Source organism: Macaca mulatta, chromosome 8 (assembly GCF_049350105.2).
Source record: "Macaca mulatta isolate MMU2019108-1 chromosome 8, T2T-MMU8v2.0, whole genome shotgun sequence".
Lineage (NCBI taxonomy): Eukaryota > Metazoa > Chordata > Mammalia > Primates > Cercopithecidae > Macaca > Macaca mulatta.
Window position 1 is genome coordinate 104,587,083 of NC_133413.1, and position 19,912 is coordinate 104,606,994.

Here is a 19,912-nt window from a genome sequence, read left to right on the forward strand (position 1 = left end):
TTAGTACAAAGTTTGCTTGGCACAGATTGAGTTTTAGCCAAATTTGAATCTGAATTTGAATGATAACTTTAAGCAAAGCTTACTATTTTAACATTTGATTAGCTCTTTACATTCATTTAGAAAAAAACAGTAAAAGCACAAAATGTTTACTTTAAGCAGTAGCCCCACAATGGTTCTAAAATCCAAAGATCCTAAACCTAAAAGCTAAGCAGGCTCTGCAGACACCCAAGTCAAGACTGGAGGAGGAGTGAGTGTGGCTGGGATGGTAAGAAGAGTGACGCACACTTGCTAAGTTAGTACATGTGGAGCTCTGTCCTAAGCACATTTAATCCTGACAACAACCGTCTGGGAGGAAGTTACTATTGTTACCCTTGTTTTACAGGTGATGACACTAAGACCCAAAGAGGTTAAACTATTTGCCCAGGTAGTGGCTGGAAGCAAGATTTGAACCTGCAACTCTGGGACCGGCCCTCTCAGCCTCTACGCACCAGCACCCACCAGAGCAGGTGAAATAGCCAAGACAACCTGGAGGGAAAGCTGGCGGGCTGCACTGAAGATGTGCATGAGAGTTTGACTCCCACCATTCCCAGTCTCAGAACATGGGGAGCATCACTGTAGCCCTCACCACAACAGCACCTGTGAGGGCAAATGGAGTGGGTGCCGACAGGAAGGGACAGCCAGTTATGCACCCATGTTGGGGCACCCTCTAGGACCAGGGATTTAGTGTCACATCCCCATGCTGGCCTTCTCTCCTTCCTGGGCAGGTCTTTGGGTCTCCCATTTGTGGTGGAAATCAGGGGTGAAATAGATTGAAATCAGAAGCATGATGTGGCAAGTCAATGGTTTTTGGAGCTAGACCATAAAAATAAAAGAGTAAAAAGTCTTCTCACTCCCTGAACTGGGTATGCAGGACAGATTTCCAGGTGCCACTAGGTTGGGGGAAAACCATTTTCTTTCCAGTTATTTAGGGAAAGCAAGCACACGCTTGCCAAGGAAACTGCTCCCTGCTGAGAGTACCCAAAAGCCATCAATATGCCAGTGATCAGAGAAAGGTCTTTGCTGGATCCTTCAGTTTGGGGAATCTTGACTAAGTTGGGTGCTGGATGTCTGGCAAAAGAGCAATAATGAATGAGAATACAGGGGCTTTGAAGTTTGGTCTGTTCTCAGAGTTGTGGTAGGGCCTTAGATTTGCTGCCCCTGGGCCACTGCCAAACCCTCTCCCTTGCTGCCTCCCACCACAGAGGCTGCTAAACCAAGTGTTCCCTTTCACAGGCTCACTTGCTACTAGGAAGGTGGCCAAGTGGCCCAGTTCTGGTTCATGAAATGAGAGGGGAAGTCCATTGGGGGTGGTCAAGCTTCCATTTTCCTGATTTTAAAAAAAGGATAGTTGTGGCTTCCATTGCCCTTTCCTGTGGCTCTTACTGAGACAATGGACCTTGTGTCTGCAGTTGGGGCAGCCATGATGAACCCTGAGAGGACAAACCAGCTCAAATAATGGTGTAGCAAAGAGAAAGTAGCCCAAGTCTCTGCAACATCATGGAATTGCTAAACCTGCCCTGGATTGCCTACTTCAGACTTCTTGTTATCTGAGGAAAATAAACCCCTAATTATTTAAAATGCTCTAAAATCAAATAAGTCAAATTTCCTGTTACTTGCAAGGAAATGCTTTTTTTTTTTTTTTTTTTTTTTTTTTTTTTTTTTTTTTTTTTGAGACAGAGTTTTGCTTTTGTTGCCCAGGCTGGAGTATGGTTGCATGATCTCGGTTCCCTGCAGGTTCAAGTGATTCTCCTGCCTCAGCCTCCCGAGTAGCTGGGATTACAGGAGCCCATCACCATGCCTGGCTAATTTTTTATATTTTTAGTAGATATGGGGTTTCACCATGTTGGCCAGGCTGGTCTCGAACTCCTGACCTTGTGATCTGCCCGCCTCAGCCTCCCAAAGTGCTGGGATTACAGGCATGAGCTACCATGCCTGGCCAAGAAAATGCATTCTTAACTCACAAAGTAATTTTGCCAGACTTCTAGCCCATCTCCTCCTTTCTAAGATTATCTTCCTTTGGGAGCTCTTCTTCCCTTTCACTCCTTTTCCACATTTTTTCCTGTTCCTTCAACTCCTCTAGAAAGTAGGGCATGAGAACTGGGTGGTGTGCAAGACAGATGTCCAGGTACCACCATGGTTGGTTAAGTGAGGTCAGTGCTTTCTGTGGAGCTGCTGCTTAGCAACCAACTCTCTTCATCAGCTTTGCACTCATGTCAGCAAGCAGTCAGTCTTTCAGTTAGTCACACCAGTGAAAACTACATTAGCCACACACAAACAAGGCTGCACTTTTCCAACAAGAACAAGCTGACTCACCCATCAGAAAATGAGAATCAAGTCTTGGTTCCAGGGTTCAAAGTTGTGTGCTCGTATCAGGGCAACAAATCTCTCTTCCTACCAATTAACATGGCTATTGGGGCTATAAAGATTTCAAAGTGCATGTGCACACTGTGAATCATCAAGCCGCATTCTCCAGAAGTGGGAAGGACAGTGTGGTGGAAACTTGTGAAAGGACAAGAGGGCGGTTTTATGCAGAAGTTGGAGGTAATAGCATTTTCCGTCTTGCACAAAGAAGCGAAAGGAAGAGAATGGAACTGCCATCTTAAAGTCATTTTTAGCATCTTTTATGTGGCAGTAATGAGACTAGATCACCACATAACACCATTTCTTCTGACAAATCCTTTCAAGAAAGTATCTCCAGAGAAGTCCAACAGTAGAGGCAAAGCATTCAGAGATAGAGCTACCTCCAGACTGGAGCCAGAGCCATTGGACCACCAAGCCCCAACTCTTAACCACATTGTTACACTGCCTTCCAGGCCAAAGGACATGTGCAATTGCCAGGTTCACCTACCTGGTAGCTCCATCAGGAGCTCAGTGCAGTGACTATGTAGTTTTGTACCAAACTCATCTTCCTTCTGGAAGTCCCAGGCATAACTCCAAAACAGATGGCTCTGCCTTGGTTTCCTCCGATTCCCTAGTCAGTACCGTTTCCCAAACCCTGGATCACTTATTCACTCTCTCTTTGGTGCCCCTGAAGTACATCCATGCTATGTTTGTGTTTCCAACCCTCTGAAAAATCTATCTCTTGGAAAAGAAAAGATCTACTCACAGTCTGAAGTAAATTAGTGCCTCTGTTGAATAAAGCCCTATGCAGAAGACAAGATTCTTCAAGCAAATTTCCAGTCTTCATAGAAGAGGTGTTGGAAGGAGGTAGGAGAGAGAAGTGGCTCCCTGTCAATACCCCTGAAATCCCACTCCCTGACTTCACCCAGAGACAGCTGTGCTTGTGGCTCTCACCTGGGCAAGACACTGCTACCAGCAGTGGTTGGGCAGTATTTTCACTCTAGATAGAAATCCCACTGGGGTAAGAGTAGAGAAGGAAACCTTATTTTCACCTTTCATCCAGGAATAAAAATGCATGTTCCCGTCTCAGACAAGAAGCAAATGAGACCTAATAATTTGATATTATTATTAAATAATTTAGCAGTGTGCTCAGTGCTGAATCTGCAAAGATGGTAAAAACACAGTCCATTCTTCATGGAGGTCAGGGTCCATATGGACGTAGACACGACACTTAAAATGCTGTAGTAATTATAGTAGCTAATGTTTATTGTGTGTTTAACTGCCAGTCACTGATCCAAGAGCTTTGTAAATGCAGTATCTCATTGAATTGCCACAAAACCCCATAAGACAAGTACTATTATTAGATCCATTTCACAGGGCAGAAAACTGAGGTTCGAATCTTAGGTAACTCACCAAATCCCTATCACTGGTAGTGGAGGCACCGAGTTTGAAACCATGTCTGACTTTACCACTACCCTGGGATAACATAGGTGACAAAGGGCATTTGAGGGGGTGGGATGAGGAGAGAGGTCAAGGGGGGATGTTTGATCCAGCCCTTCCACAGTCCTGGGGACAGGCTTCGAGCCTGCAGGCTGTGAGGACTCAGGCCTCTCATAAAATTTGAACTGAAGATTTCCCCCAGGAGGAAGGCTCTGATAGTTTTCAAGTTTCATTCCATTTCACGCTGTCACTATGTGAGCTCTAGGGTATTTTTTGGGACTTGCAATTTGATGTATTATTTATGGATCCCAGAAGAAAGGAAATAAGGTTTGAGGTATGAGGATCTAGAAAATTCCTTCTTTAAAAAAAAAAAAAAGCAAATGCTTCCCCTAAATCTTATAATCTTGTTTCATAATACAGCAATTTTGGGGGCAACATTTATGAACCTCAGGAGTCACGCAGATTTAAAAAAAAAAAGGCACCTACTGTTTACCCCAAGGTCAAGGGTGAAGACTCCCCAGTTCCTATTCAGCTCCAAGCTCTAGAAGCCTGTCAGTCAATAGGGTTAGCCCAACAAATGGTTAAACACAACCAGAAAATTCCAAACCATTGATGAAAAGAAAAGTATACAGCAGAACAGGCCTGAAAATATAGAGCAGAGCAGGGCTGAAAATAGAGAAAATGCTTTTCTTGATGTTTTGGTGGTAAGTTTTCATGCACAAAGTTTAAAAAAGAAAGTCAAGATTAAGGGACACAGACTAATTCATGTATCAGTGCAGTGTCATTCCAGATTCCCTGAGCTATACATAGATTTGTTTTCAACATTACTCATAACTGGTATTGGCTTTTAAGAGCTGGAAAGAAAATGCATCCCCTAGTTGAGGGCAGACATGTGATTTGTAGCCATTTCATCAAAAATATCACAGTGGAAAAAGCTATGTTTCCATTCTATACAACAACTTAATTTTGATAGGTCATCTTTTTTTAAGTAATAATAGCCATTCTTTCCCTGGTGTGGGGTAGAAAGATAGCAGCAAATATTCTAGTAAATAAATACAGAAGAACACCCTCTTCTCTTACCAAATAAAGCATAAGAAGACACAGGGAGTGAAGATGGGCCTGAAGTATCATAGTTTTCTTTATTCAAATTCCTGTGAAGAAACCAGAAATAAAAATGGTTAGCTACCAGTCTGTTAAAATCATGTCTTTCCCATCAGTAATAATCAATGGATGATATCCAGTTACAAACCTAGTAAAATGGTATCCCAAAAGGCCAGCCTCTCCAGTGTATGGAGCAGCCCAGTCTTCCAGAAACTTCATATACATAATCCATAGCAATATGCAAGCCAACATCTCAAAACATGCTCACAGTAATTCCATTTTTCTCTAACTGCTTTGCTCTGTTATGATCTTCTTCATTTCAGTGTCTTAAATGATAGGCAATTAGTGTTTGTTTTGGTTTTTGGTTTTTTTTTTTTTGGAACGGAGTCTCACTTTGTCATCCAGGCTGGAGTGCAATGGTGCAGTCTCATCTCACTGCAACCTCCACCTCCTGGGTTCGAGCAATTCTCCCACCTTAGCCTCCCAAGTAGCTGGGATTACAAGTGCACATCACCATGCCTGGCTAATTTTTGTATTTTCAGTAGAGACAGGATTTCACCATGTTGGCCAGGCTAGTCTCGAACTCCTGACTTCAGGTGATCTGCCTGCCTTGGCCTCCCAAAGTGCTGGGATTACAGGTGTGAGCCACTTGCCCAGCCAGCAATGCTTATTCTTTTCAATCCTATTATACAGATGGAGAAGATGTATTTTGGCAAATGCCAGGATAACTAAACACTTTGATTCAAAGCCACAAACATATGAGATCCCACAAGTGGCAAGAACTCAAGAATGCTCACAATTCTTCATTCAAAGATGTCACCAACTGCCTCTTTGGTCTTCTAGATATTATCATTACCTATGCAATAAACCTAAGAAAAAATTTACTTGTTACTATTCCAAAAGAGATCAAACAAAAATCTGAACTCTGTCCTTATTTTCTCCTGTCCGATATTGTTTTTCCCTTCCTCCTTAAGGCTTCCCATTTCACAGAGATTATAACTTTCACTATGAGACATGTCATGACTAACTGATTTTAAGATGTGAGATAAATTTTCCACATGGCCTGAAAAACAGTGTTGTTACCTGTCATGAGTTTGGACTGCCCTCTCCCCAAAAGAGAGTCAAGGAAATATATATATACATATATATACATATATATATACACATATATATACACATATATATACACACATATATATACACATATATATACATATATACACACACATATATATATATACACACACTTCCGTTGTTACAGAATCTCACTCTGTCACCTAGGCTGGAGTGCAGTGGTGCAAACTTGGCTCATTGCAAGCTCCGCTCCTGGGTTCACGCTGTTCTCCCGGCTCAGCCTCCTGAGTAGCTGGGACTATAGGCGCCTGCCACCACGCCCAGCTAATTTTTTGTATTTTTAGTAGAGATGGGGTTTTGCCATGTTAGCCAGGATGGTCTCGATCTCCTGACCTCGTGCTCCGCCTGCCTTGACCTTCCAAAGTGCTGGGACTACAGGCGTGAGCCACCGCGCCCAGTTGAGTCAAGGAAATTTTTTCAATGTATTTATTTCACTAAAATTCCAATCACTTTATTATCTCTAGAGATTAGGAATAATCTTGGTTTACTCGTCATCTTATTCTTTAAAGTTTTTCTACATTGAGCACATATCATTAATATCACCAGCATGGAAAATATTTCACTAACATTTTAACCACTCTAAAAATTTAGATCCTGAAAAATTTACATGCCCTATATTTGCATAATTTATATTTGAACTTTAAAGGGTAAAAATGCTATTTCATTTTAGCCTCACCAATGTTCTGGGAGATAAAGAAACAATCCTTTATTAAGCATCACCCAGGATGCAGATTTGCGGAGAGGTCTTTAAAAATAGTAACAGGCTGGAAACGGTGGTTCACACCTAGGTTCACACCTATAAGCCCAGCACTTTGGGAGGCCAAGGCAGGTGGGTCGCTTGAGCTCAGGAGTTGGAGACCAGCCTGGCCAACATGGCGAGACCCCCATCTCTACTAAAAACACAAAAATTAGCCAGGTGTGGTGACGCATTGCCTGTAGTCCCAGCTACTTGTGATACAGCAGGTGGAAAGAAATTATTTAGGCAGACAGTGAGGGTAAGAGTACTCAGTAAGGTTTCCTTTTAACAAAAAGCAGCCCCCAAATCATTTCTTTTCTAACAAAGAGCAGCCTGTAGAATCGAGCTGCAGACATAGATAAGCAAGCTGGAAGTTTGCACAGGTGAATGCCAGCAGCTCTGCCAATAGGAAAATGCCACCTGGGGGCCAGGCATGTTCAACATGGCGGCTCCATCTTCCCTTTACTTTGTAAACCACGTGTACAGTAAGGAACAGACAATATGGTGCTAGCCAGGTAGAGAACCTATCTGCATAATAAAAGATTAGGGTGAGATGGCCAGCTTCTTCACGCACTATGCAAACATCACACCTGGTCCAACCAATCTCTCCAGCCCTGTGTAAATCAGATACCACCTCCTCAAGCTCATATTTAAAACTCTGTGCCATGTCACCACAAAAACTGGAAGACCCACTCGGGTGGCACCCCTCTCTCTGCAGGAGACAGAGCTAATCTCCTTTCTCTTTCTTTTGCCTATTAAACCTCTGCTCTTAAACTCACTTCTTGTTTGCCCGGGTTTTCTATTTCCCTGCCCTGATGACCTCGGATATTTAGCCCAGACAATGATGTCACTTCACTTGGGAGGCTGAGGTGGGAGGATCACTTGAGCCCAGGAGGCAGAGGTTGCAGCCAGTTGTGATTGCACCACTGCACTGCAGCCTGGGTGACAAAGTGAGGCCCTGTCTCAAAAAACAAAAATAAATAATAAAAATTAAAAATAAAAAAGTAACAGAGTAGTACAGCAGGTAGGCTTAGAGTCAGAAAGCTGGCCTAGCAACCCAGCACTGCTCTCTATAGCTATGTGGCTATGGATATACTACTTCATCTTTTGGTGCCTCAGTCTCTTCACATGGAAAACACATAGCAATTGCTCAATAAGTTTGTCCTCTTGGCCGGGCACGGTGGTTCAAGCCTGTAATCCCAGCATTTTGGGAGGCTGAGGCGGGCAGATCACGAGGTCAGCAGTTTAAAACAAGCCTGGCCAACATAGTGAAACCCCGGCTCTACTAAAAATACAAAAATTAGCCAGTGGTGGTGGCGGGCACCTGTAGTCCCAGCTACTTGGGAGGCTGAGGCAGAATTGCTTGAACCCAGAAGGCAGAGGCTGCAGTGAGCCGAGACCGCGCCATTGTACTCCAGCCTGGGTGAAGGAATGAGACTCTGTCTCAAAAAAAAAAAATAAAAAAAGTTTGTGCTGTTATGATTTTCTCAGATATAATGAGCTGGGGAATTGTTCTTCTCATTTTGTAGGTGAGAAAATCGAGGTTCAAAGTCAAGCAATTTGCCTAAAGACATACAGCTAGGAAGTGACATTACCTTGCCTCCAACCAGATTATCAATTCCAAAATTTAAACTCTGGAATTTCAACTCTTGCTACTGTGCCTTACACAGTGTGATAGCTACCTAGATGTAGATGTATGACATGGAGCACGGACAGAGATAGAGCCGTAGAGATATATAAATATCATATATGTATATATATTTATACATGCTATATAAATTAAGCAACTTGCCCTGAAATTCCACAACTATTTTAAGGAAAAGCTAGGATTAAAACCCTTCAGGACTCCTCGATTTATAAATTCCTTGAATGTTTAAAAATTAGCTTTTGCAACATAGTTAATTTGGTTGCCACATCCAAACATCATTTTAGAATTAACTTATAAACAAATGAGACATTACTGCTTTAGACTACGTATTTGGTTTGGAAACACATACAAACAAGTAACAACCTCAGGTTCTAGCATATTGCAAGATGATATTATCAATTATAAATGAATAAATTGATATCTAACAAACTGGTTTTCTGTATTAGCAAAATGCACGTGGTCAGCTATCAATCTGTATTTGCTTAATATGAGTAAAAATATAGGCAAAATGATACATTGGGAGATCTTTCTCCTCAAACTCTTCAGCATTCAAGATCTTTCAAATGCTGCTCCCAACTCTTCCAGCCTTATCTGCCACTCCCTTCCCACACCCAGTCATGCCTCCACCCAAATGGACTTTGTACCCCAAGCTCTCTGGCAGCCAAACTCTCACCCCTGCTGTTCTCCTCGCCTGGCACAAGGCCTGGCCTGGAGAAAATGGACAATGGATATTTGCTTAATGAGGTTGGATGGAGACGTTTCCTCATTTCTGCTTCTCATATCTTACCATCTAAGTTCAACTTAATTATTTAAATAGCATTGAACTACACCACTTCTAGTATGTCCCAGATACCGTGCTAAGAATTGGGATACCAAAAAAAGGGGTACAGGGCTCTTCATACTATCCCTTGCATATATCAAGCCCTCATCAGATGTTGGGTAAATTCTAAAGCATTTATGATTACCTAACATGGATATCTTAATAATTTGTTCTTACCTGTAAGAGCTTTCAATAAACATGATATATTAAAGGAAACTCCTTCAACATTCAAAGCTTTATTTTGTAATACATTTTTATTGCTGATGAAAAGAGTTGTTTCTCCTTTGAATACACTAACAGATTTCTGCTCAGTAAATAACCCAGAACTGATCGAACCAGATCATCTCTTCTTGAACTGATTTTGTTTTGTTTTGTTTTGTTTTAACACTTTTAGTCTTCAAAAAAAACACAAGTTGAATGATAGAAAAGCAAATAAAAATAAAAGGAATGCCTTATTTTGGTCCAGATGCTCAGAGAGACCACTGTCTGGGATGTTTGAATGGAACCTAGGAAGTACAAGAAGAAATGTACTTGTCCTTTATTTTGTCATTTACATTTAGGCCTGCCCCTCACCAAGGGTTTCCAGTGGGAAGTAGAAGTCATTGCTTTCTATTGCCACACGTAGGGTGCCATGATTTATTTGAAGACAAATCTACCACACCATGTGGTTGTTAGGAGCGTAGACCCGGGAGTTAGACTGACTGGCCTGGGTCTTAACTCCTCCATCGGCTGACTTGTGGCTCTGTCTACTCATTGTAAAGTAGGGATAATAATAATACCTACCTTTGAGAGTTAAGAGATTCAGCGAGTTAATATTTGGAACATTGTTGGTCAAAAATTCATTTTGCCACCCACATTTGCTTAGTCAAAACTGTAAACATTTCTCTTCAAAATTCCCAACTTTTGGTGGTCCACTAATGAAAATATTCTAAAAACAGCCTACACAGGAACATCCTCACGGACAAATGAGGCAGCAAGGCAAAGCCTTTACCCGAATGATTCAAGGCAAACTACACGAATGCTAGGATTATGTCAAAAGCGGACTTTGGTCTCTCAAACAGGTCCCACCTACACTTCCTCCTTCCAGGGATACAATAGCACTCATGAATGGGGTACCATGGGTTGCGATGGTGCTGATGGGAAGCCATCCTTCATCACTGAAATTGCCTGAAACCACCACGCCAGACACATAGGTTTCCTCACAAACACTACTTGGAAAAGAATTGAAATACATTTCCAGAGGATTCTGTGGCATTTTATCTGAACTACCTATAATAGCTGGTTCAACGATCTGCGTGGAATTTTTGCCATTTGTCAGGATTTCTCTCAGATACAAGGACTAAATTCAGACAGTTTCTATGGCAATTATCTGAGCGACCAAGCACACCCTTTGCAACATAGATCAGAGGGTTTTGTGTGTGTGTGTGTTTTCAAAAAAAGGAGTTTTGAAAAGAAGGCCTCGGTTCCCAAACTGTGGCTGCCCCTCACCCAGTGGGCACCACCACCACCACCACTTGCTCAACAGTAGACCAGGGCACCTGCTTGTAGAGGGGAACCAGGGCTGCTGGGCTTGCTCTGAAGGAGTGGTGCCTCATTTAATCCACCATACAATAGAAGACATGGGAATCCTGCCACAGCCTGAATCTGCATCCAGCCCAAATAACGACAAAGGCTGGATTTTGTCCAGTTTGCTGCATGCATCGATAAGACTTGGTGGTGAATAATTATCTTGCTGATTTCTCAGAACAACTCTATGGAGCAGATGCTATTATGACCTATCTCTTAAAGATGGAAAATCAAACGGTGAAGACCACAGAAATTAAGAGACTTGCCCAAGGTCACACTGCCAGGCTAATTTTCACTCCCTCTGAAACACAAATATCCTGATCATGAGACACCAAGTATCATTTAATCCATTACAGATCTTTCCAAAACATTGAAAAGGTTTTTTTCCCCTACTTTGTAGCTGCTCTTTTTTTCGGGTGCTGACATGACCCGCCCCGACCTGCCTGGAGGAAAAGGCTGCTTTGGTCTGGGAAGTTTTGTTTTTACTGCAAATGTATTTCTGTGTCTCACTATTTCTCCTCATTTCTGTGCTTCACCTTAGGAATCTTCCCTTTTTCAAATCAATCCAAATGCTATGGGTAGAATTGTGTCTCCTTCCCCTCAAAAAGCATATGTTGGAGTCCTCACTTCCAAGCACCTTAAAATGTGACTTTATTTGGAGTCTTTACGGAGGTAATGAAGTTAAAATGAGGTTGTTAGAGTGGGCTCTAATCCACAATAACTGATGTCCTTCTAAGAAGAGATTTGGAGACAGGCTCATCCACAAAGAAAGAACACTGTATGAATGTACAGACGGCCATCTACAAGCCAAGGAGAGAGGTGCGGAGAAGATCCTTCCTTCACAGCTCTCAGGAGGAACCGACCCTACCGCCATCTTGATTTTGGACTTGTGGTCACCAGATCTGAGACGATAAATACCTGCTGCTTAAGCCTCCCTTTCTGTGGTATTTTGTTAAGGCAGCCCTAGCAAATGAAGACGCTAGGGAACTCTGGTTTAGCCTGTGCTGCCATCCCCGGACAGAGGTGGCCTCACAGGGGGCTCTGCTCAGTCATTAGACACCCAGGGCCCCCTGCATCCCAGCAGCCCACCTAAGGCTTCGTTGATTCTCCCGCCGGGCTCCAAGCTCCCAAGAGGATTAACGGCATTCTTTTTTTTTTTTTTTTTTTTTTTCAGTTACATAATTAGGTTCTTCTTAAGAAATTTAGAACACAAATTTGTGAGGATACATTCCATTCATCAGGACACACACAGATCGCAGGTAGCCCTGGAGCTGAGGAATAGCTTTGCGTTTTGGTAAAATTTGCCAGTCCATGGCTTTCTGATCAGCCTTGCACTGCACTCTGTAGTCTTATATTTCTCTTTTTCTGTGTCGAAGATCTCACCCTCTTACTGACTAGGCTTCCGCAGCTGCTTCTTAAAGTAGGCATCAGTAAGATGTTTTGGGGTTCTCACACTGCTGATATCGATTTTTTTTTTTTTTTTTTTTTTTTTTGAGACAGTCTTGCTCTGACGCCCAGGCTGGAGTGTAATGACACCATCTCAGCTCACTGCAACCTCCACCTCCCAGGTTCAAGCGATTCTCATGCCTCAGCCTCCCAAGTAACTGGGATTACAGGTGTGTGCCACCACACCCGGCTAATTTTTGTATTTTTAATGGAGACAGCGTTTTGCCATGTTGGCCAGGCTGGTCTCAAACTCCTGGCCTCAAGTGATCCACCCACCTTGGCCTCCCAAAGTGCTGGGATTATAGGTATGAGCCACCACGCCCAGTCCTGATATCAATTTTTATGGAGGTGGTGATGACAAATTTCTGGTGTGTCCCTCACAGAGGAACTCCATGGAGGACCAGAGGTCCAGCCACAAGTAACAAGCTACTGCCCAGCTTCTCCAGGAAAACCACCCTCCTGCCTTGGGGGCACCCAGGGAGGATGAGCAGATGGTCCCAAGGGCCGTGCTGGCTCAAAGTTTTCTCACATGCTGACTGCAGAGTTTCTTGTCATGGTTGGACAGCTTTTGAGGCACATCACTAGTAGGATAATATCAAGGCATTTTGTGAAGTTTGACCACCTGGGCATCATCATTCTTGTCACCTCAACTGGGTTTGTAACAGTTGCAAGGTTCTTCTTCTCAATCTTGGGTTTAGTAGCTAAGTACTTCCTCTCGTACATGGCCTTTCTGGAATACATAGCGGATCAGGAATATCTGCTAATTCCTCCAATGAGGACAGGATTTGGGCTGCAGCAACGCTTCTCCTTCTTTGGCTTTTTAGCTCTGAGGTTCCCCCTTTTCACCTTGCCACTGGCAAAGCCTTCTTAGCTTCAGGTTTCTTCTCCTTAGTATCCAGCTTCTCAACTTTTTCACCCACCATCTTTCAAGATGGGAAGGTGATGTTTAGACACTCTTCTCATTTAGCCATTTATTTGAGTAAGGACAGGGAGTTTCTAGGTCCCAGATCTCCAAATTTACAAGTCAACACATAAGCATTGATTTTTGTCCCCTGTGTAAAAAGCTAAGTGATAGACAAATCTTAGAGTCAGTCATCTATTATTTAAAAAAAAAAAAAAGAAGCGTGAAGGGCTTTGAATTAAAATAATTCACCTAGCACTAAGACTGAGCCTGAAGCTTCAAAGAACAAAGAAGTTGCAGAAGGAGAGAGCTACAGAATTTGTTTTCAAGTATCCTAAGGTAGTGTGGGCAAGAAGGGATGTGACTGGAATTCATAGCGCCACCAGGACCAAACAGTGCCAAATATCCTGTGAGCCATTTATTTTTCCTCCTCACTGTATATTGCTAAGAGCGGCATAAATTATAAGGCAAGGCCAGATAAATATAAAGATCAGATGAAAATCTCACTCAAACCATTATTCATCGATTAATGTTCAGATCTGTCACACCCATCTTTTTGGTCTGGCTCACAGATCTCTGGCACCAATTGCATCACTCAAGGTTTAGAGAACCGCAGAAGCATCTGACCAATTTGCACTTTTGACAAATTAAGGACCCAATTAAAGTGGCCATTAATAAGCTAGAAACAAGCAGACAGGTATAAATCTGGGCTTCTGCCTCACACTTCAAGCAGGTTACTCCACATGGGGAGGGAATGGGCAGCTAGATGATTTGTTTTTAGAGCAGAGAGTAAGACAGGGAAGAAGGAAGGAAAGGAGGGAGGGAGGGATGAACATACACACATCAACATAAGCCCAGCTTTCTGTCACTAAACTCTGTAATATAGATATACCAATCTTTCAGTATATGACAATCTGGATTTACACATATGCAAAATTGGAGGTGATTATTTGTTCTACCAATAGGTTCATGATGGGGAAGATGGGCTCACAGGAGGCTAACTGGTCCCCTGGAGAACTTAAAATGGTTTAGATTGATATAATCAATTATAATACACATTACTAGCATAATTATTCTTTTTTAAAAAATGTTTCTCTCACTTTTAAAAAAAAAATTACTTTAAGTTCTGGGATACATGTGCAGAATGTGCAGGTTTGTTACATAAGTATACTTGTGCCATGGTGGTTTGCGGCACCCATCAACCCGTCATTTAGGTTTTAGCCCCGCATGCATTAGGGATTTGTCCTAATACTCTCCCTCCCCTTGCCTCCCACCCCAGGACAGGCCCAGATGTGTGATGTTCTCCTGTGTCCATGTGTTCTCATTGTTAACTCCCCCTTATGAGTGAGAACATGCAGTGTTTGGTTTTCTGTTCCTGTGATAGTTTGCTGAGAATGATGGTTCCCAACTTCATCCATGTCCCCACAAATGACATGAAATCATTCTTTTTTACGGCTGCATAGTATTCCATGGTGTATTTGTGCCACATTTTCTTTATCCAGTCTATCATTGATGGGCATTTGGGTTGGTTCCAAGTCTTTGCTATTGTAAATAGGGCTTCAATAAACATACATGTGTGTGTGTCTTTATAGTAAAATGATTTATAATCCTTTGGGTATATACTCAGTAATGGGATTACTAGCATAATTTTTCTTATTAAAGAAAAGAATGACAAGTTCCAAGGAATATTTGAGAGAAGTGTCATGCTTGTTCCTGGTTGGCTTTTGTTCCCCCAGTGCTCCCCAAGACAGAGCAAGGGAAGGGTCAGCTGGGGAGAAGAGGCCTCTCCTCCAAGTCTCCCAAAACATCCCAGCATTGAATGGAAGGGGAGCCAGAGCAGTCACAGGAAAGGAAGCCACTGACCTAGGGACAACAGTGACTGTCCCGCCAGGGTGCTTGCCTGATGTTGTAACTCATTTATGCCTGAGGTTGCAATTTTTTGAATTTTTGCAATCAGACTTTGGCGATGACCTTGAGCAGTAGGATATAAATAACTCCCACATGCTTAGTGTTCCAATAATGGAACACTAGGCATAAATGGGTTTTAAGCAGGCAGTCAGGAAGGATTTCCGCATTGACTTCCCTGACATGTGCAACTATATACCCACAAAAACCCTAGGAAGGTGGCAGGGGGAGACCCTTTCTCCCCCAGATATAGAACTGTATCATAAGCATCTTTCCTGGACTAAAGAGGAGGACTGGAATCACTATTTCTCATAAAAGGTGGCTTGACTTTTTTTTGACAAAGTGTTTATGTATTACACAACATTTCTTTATGTAATATAAAGTTTACGGATGAGCATTTTGTCAAGATAATAAAGCAACACATCCTGGCCTTAGAAATTCAGTAGGAAGTAAATCTAAATTAGGTTCCATCCCGTAGGGTTTAGACACTGAAGGATTGAAAGGAAGGATCAAAAGGAAGGATAGGAAGGAAGGATAGGAAGGAAGGATAGGAAGGATAGGAAGGAAGGAAGGAAGGAAGGAAGGAAGGAAGGAAGGAAGGAAGGAAGGAAGGAAGGAAGGAAGGATAGGAAGGATAGGAAGGATAGGAAGGATAGGAAGGATAGGAAGGAAGGAAAGGAAGGAAAGGAAGGAAAGGAAGGAAAGGAAGGAAGGAAGGAAGGAAGGAACTCTAATACCAGTTCATTTGCAAGGTGACCCAAGGCAGGAATTTTAATGCCAAGATTGTGCAGTCATGCTTAAGTATGGCAGGTTCACTTTCCGATTTCTGTAATTAAATCATAACTGACAACTGGGATGGGTAGGAGAGGAAGGGAAAATAAATTTAATTCTGATTAATAAAAGGTGCCAGACCACAATGAAATCTCATTCATGAATTGTTTTCTTAAAAATCATTGGAACTGTTTTAAAAAATAGCAAATGCTCAACAAATGCAAGCTAAGTTAGGCACTTTGGGCAACTTACTTGAACCACACAATCATATAATGTGGGTCCTGTTGTTATGCCACAGAGCAGGAAACTGAGCTTAGAGCACTTGAGGAAGTGGTGTGAATGCAGGGGCCAAGCACGAAGCCACTCTGCTAGATGGCCTCTCGGTGAGGAAGAGAGCTCATCTTTAGCTTAGATGTTAAGGGAACAAATCTACCATTTCCATTCTCTTTGTCCCTCACTTAAGAACAAGTCCTAATATTTTTAAGTAATAAGTATATGGTCAGAAATGAATAACTCAGAAATATCACGAATGAGAGAATTCCATGTCAGTCTTACAGAATATTTGAAGAGAAATTTTCTTGGTACCACATACACAACAATCAAGTATAGCTTAGTTTGTTACGTATTGCTTAAGTGGAAAAAAAAAATTCAACTTTAGTGTAATTAATACCTCAACCACGAGGGGAATATTTGCTTTTATTAAGTTAATATTTCTTGTACCTAAGTAAACATTCCTGTCTGTTCTCACAAGTAACAAATAAGTAAATAGATATTCCCTTAAAATTCAGCGCGTCTTTCTTTGGATAATCAACGAGCAGTTACAGAACAACTAGCCCCATTCTAAATCTGACACCAGAGATTTCTGAATCAATGCAATTTTATGTCAAATCTATACATCTCTACCTATGTGAACCAGCTTCTGTGCAAGCACTGTTTGTCGGCCTCCAGAGCAAGGAGCATGACAATGCCCAGCTTTCCTCCTCAGAGGTGTCACTGTTAATGTGGAAGAAAAATGAGGGACACATCCTTCTAGACTTTTTTTTTTTTTTTTACAATGGAACAAAAGGTAGAGTTTCTGCCAGGATATATTTTGCACATCATCCAGCTTTTTTTGTTTTTGTTTTTTGTTTTTTGAGACAGGTTCTCACTCTCTCACCCAGGTTGGAGTGCAGTGGTGCAACCATGGCTCACTGCAGTCTCAAACTCCTGGGCTTAAGGAACCCTCTCACTTCAGCCTCCCAAGTTGCTAGGACTACAGGTAAGTGCCATCATGCCTGGCTAATTTTTAATTTTCTTGTACAGGCAGGGTCTCCCTATGTTCAGAACTCCCAGGCTGGTCTTGAACTCCAGCACAAGTGCTTCTCCCTCCTCAGCTTCTCAAAGTACTGGAATTACAGGAATGAGCCACCACACCCAGCCATATTTTGCCTTTTGAATGAAAAAGGAGGAGGTACCGGAAATGTAACCTTCACCTTGAACAGTGATGACTTTTTTCAGGGGTCATCTGGATGAGTTTCAAAGGATGCCACACCTGCACCTCACCCAAAGACTTATATGGGAACCATGAGAGGGGCTTTAAAAAAATGCTTCATATATATATATATACACATACAGATATATATATAGATATATATATATATATGTCTGTGTGTGTGTGTATATATATATATATATATGCAAAAGCAATAGTTTTATTATTCTCATATTTTTGAATCCCACTTCCTGAACATAGAATTAGCTCCTCTCTTGCATAATGGTAGATGCTATTTTTATGGCATTACTGATTTTTTTTCTTATTTTTCTAAAGAATGAAACAGCAATTTCTCAATTCATCCTGAGTCACCTACTTGAACTTTCTCATGGAACAGAGAGCTAACATTCACTGGATGTGTACCATGCACCAAGCAACATAGTAAGCTCTTTACCTACTTACCTAATTTACTTCTCACAACTACCTGGTTAGGCAAGTCTCTCCATTTTATAGATGAAAAAAATTAAGGCTCCGAGAGTGACAGCTCTCTGTTCTGTGCCCACAGGCTGGAAAATGATGAAACTGGCCTAACCCATCTGGCCAACCCTGAAGACTCATATGGCACTGTAACTCACTAGAAACCCTCTCTCAGTAAAGGACTCTCTTTGCTTCCTGGTAAGAGCTGAATAGCATCCATCTTCCTTTCATCTAAACATGTGTTTTTCTTCTTTCAAATAATACCTCATTTGCTATTTAAGTTTTTGAAGAAAAATAAAGACAAGAAAATATTAGAGAAGGAACTGTCTTTCCAATCTACTGCTTGGCATCCCCTACCATAGAGGGCATCTGTCCCCATAAAGTCACCTGTCATAAACAAAAGACCAAGACAGAGGCAAAGATTGGACCACTGAAGATACCAATAAGCTGTGCATGACTTACCATAAAAATAACCACACATAAGCAGGTGGTACCTCCACCACCAAGGCCAAAAGCAGTCCAGGAAGCTAAGTAACACGCACATCAGCCTCTTCTCCCATTTGTGAAGGCAGGTCTGTCTGTCTGTCTTCAATTCTTATTCTAGTACTTTTACAAAAAGGCTTCTTTTCTTCTTTGCATGTTCCCTCCCTTGCTGTGTCCCAGACAATTCTAAGAATCCCAAATTGAATCTCATTCTCTGAGAAGTAGACAGAATGACATGCTTTTTGAGAATGTGATTCCAACCCCAATTTCTAGAATACAAGAGCCCTAGAGCACCTTAAGACCAGGGACTTTTATACGCTTATCATGAAGAATGGGTGTGATACTTATTTAAACATCAGAGAACTCAATCTCCCCTTTAATTCCACTGCCAAGCTTGATTTCACTGCAGCCACTTCATCAAATGAATTTATAAAATATAGACCAATGAAAAGAAACTACCAAAAAAAAAAAAAAAAAAAAAAAACACTGTGCTCCACAAGCTAAACTTGTCACACCAGCAACACATTTCCCTTCTCTGCATCTACATAGCCCACCTCAAGGAAAAAATTTATCAAGCGACTTTTTAAGGGTCCTTCCCCTCCATCTACTTTGTCCTTCTGGAATAAATATGTTACTGACACAGTTAAGACATGTCAGCCCTTACCTTTCTGTAAGGCACAAAATGGTGGTTAAAAGTCCTTTTCTTCCATTCAGTGGTTGAGACTCTTGCTACGACTGGAGTTATCTCCCCGGGGAACACTTCCTCTTCCCTGCTTTGCCTCCCAGCCTCTCCCTTCAGCTTCAGTCAAACATTAACCATTAACATTTTTTATTGCTTTTCAAGAGCCACTGGGTATCATAAAAAGTGTCATTATGCTTACTCCAGGAGAGAAATGACTTTGTACCAAAAGAAGTTTAATTTACATCTAATCCATCTCAAAACAGGTTGCTACATTTTTCAATGTAGATGAGTCAATGAAAAGACAAGAAGAGTGGAAAAGTTTTGTGTATCCAACTATCTCTAGAGTATGAGGTTCATGACATCAAAGACTTTTGTTCATATTTTGCACCCCCAACACTCAGCGCAGGAGACTCAATCCGCAAATATTTGTGTAGATTCCATCTCAAACACAAAAGACAGAGCAGGGGCACCATGTCTGAGCAATGACACAGTTCATTGATAACTGGCCACATGAGACATCGTAAATGACTCAGAAGACATGAGGAAAGACACAGTCTGGCTGTGCCTGCTTTTGAAATCCAAGGGTCCCTTCCAAAGTCTGCAAGAAACAACCGATAGCAAATTTTCACCAAACACAAACCAAGTCCTTTCCCACTCCCCCCCAATTCAGGGAATGGATTTACCTAGGAACAACTCATTTTTCCCCAATCAAAATGAGATTTTTGATTAACCAATAGAAGCCAATGCCGCCAGATTTCTCAAGTCAAGGCTTCTTTTAGACCAATTCCTGATTTCCACACTTTGGTCACTCTGGGAATCCCCACTGAAGGTAAGCATCAATGTCATGTCTGTGTCTGGTGTGTCACACTGGGCCCTGTTTCTGTGGACCTTCTTATGTTCGTTTCTTGGCTTCTCCTGGGCGGGGGTTGTGTTTTCCATTCCTTTCCGGGTG

General features: G+C 41.9%; 1 protein-coding gene across 2 annotated transcripts in view; it reads right to left on the reverse strand.

Moving 5' to 3' along the window:
* Positions 1-19,078, reverse strand: part of CDH17 (cadherin 17) — a 78,767-nt gene extending 59,689 nt beyond the window's left edge. Inside the window, exons 1-2 of one of the 2 annotated variants that reach the window (XM_028852777.2) lie at positions 18,943-19,078; positions 4,900-4,970 (exon numbers count right to left, since the gene is read on the reverse strand). In XM_028852777.2, coding sequence (XP_028708610.2) covers positions 4,900-4,950 — 51 coding nt within the window. In that variant the 5' untranslated portion in view covers positions 4,951-4,970; positions 18,943-19,078. Of the gene's footprint in view, positions 1-4,899; positions 4,971-18,257; positions 18,493-18,942 lie in introns of those variants that run through there. The other variant, XM_077943862.1, reaches the window with a different exon arrangement.
* Positions 19,079-19,912: the final 834 nt, after the last annotated feature.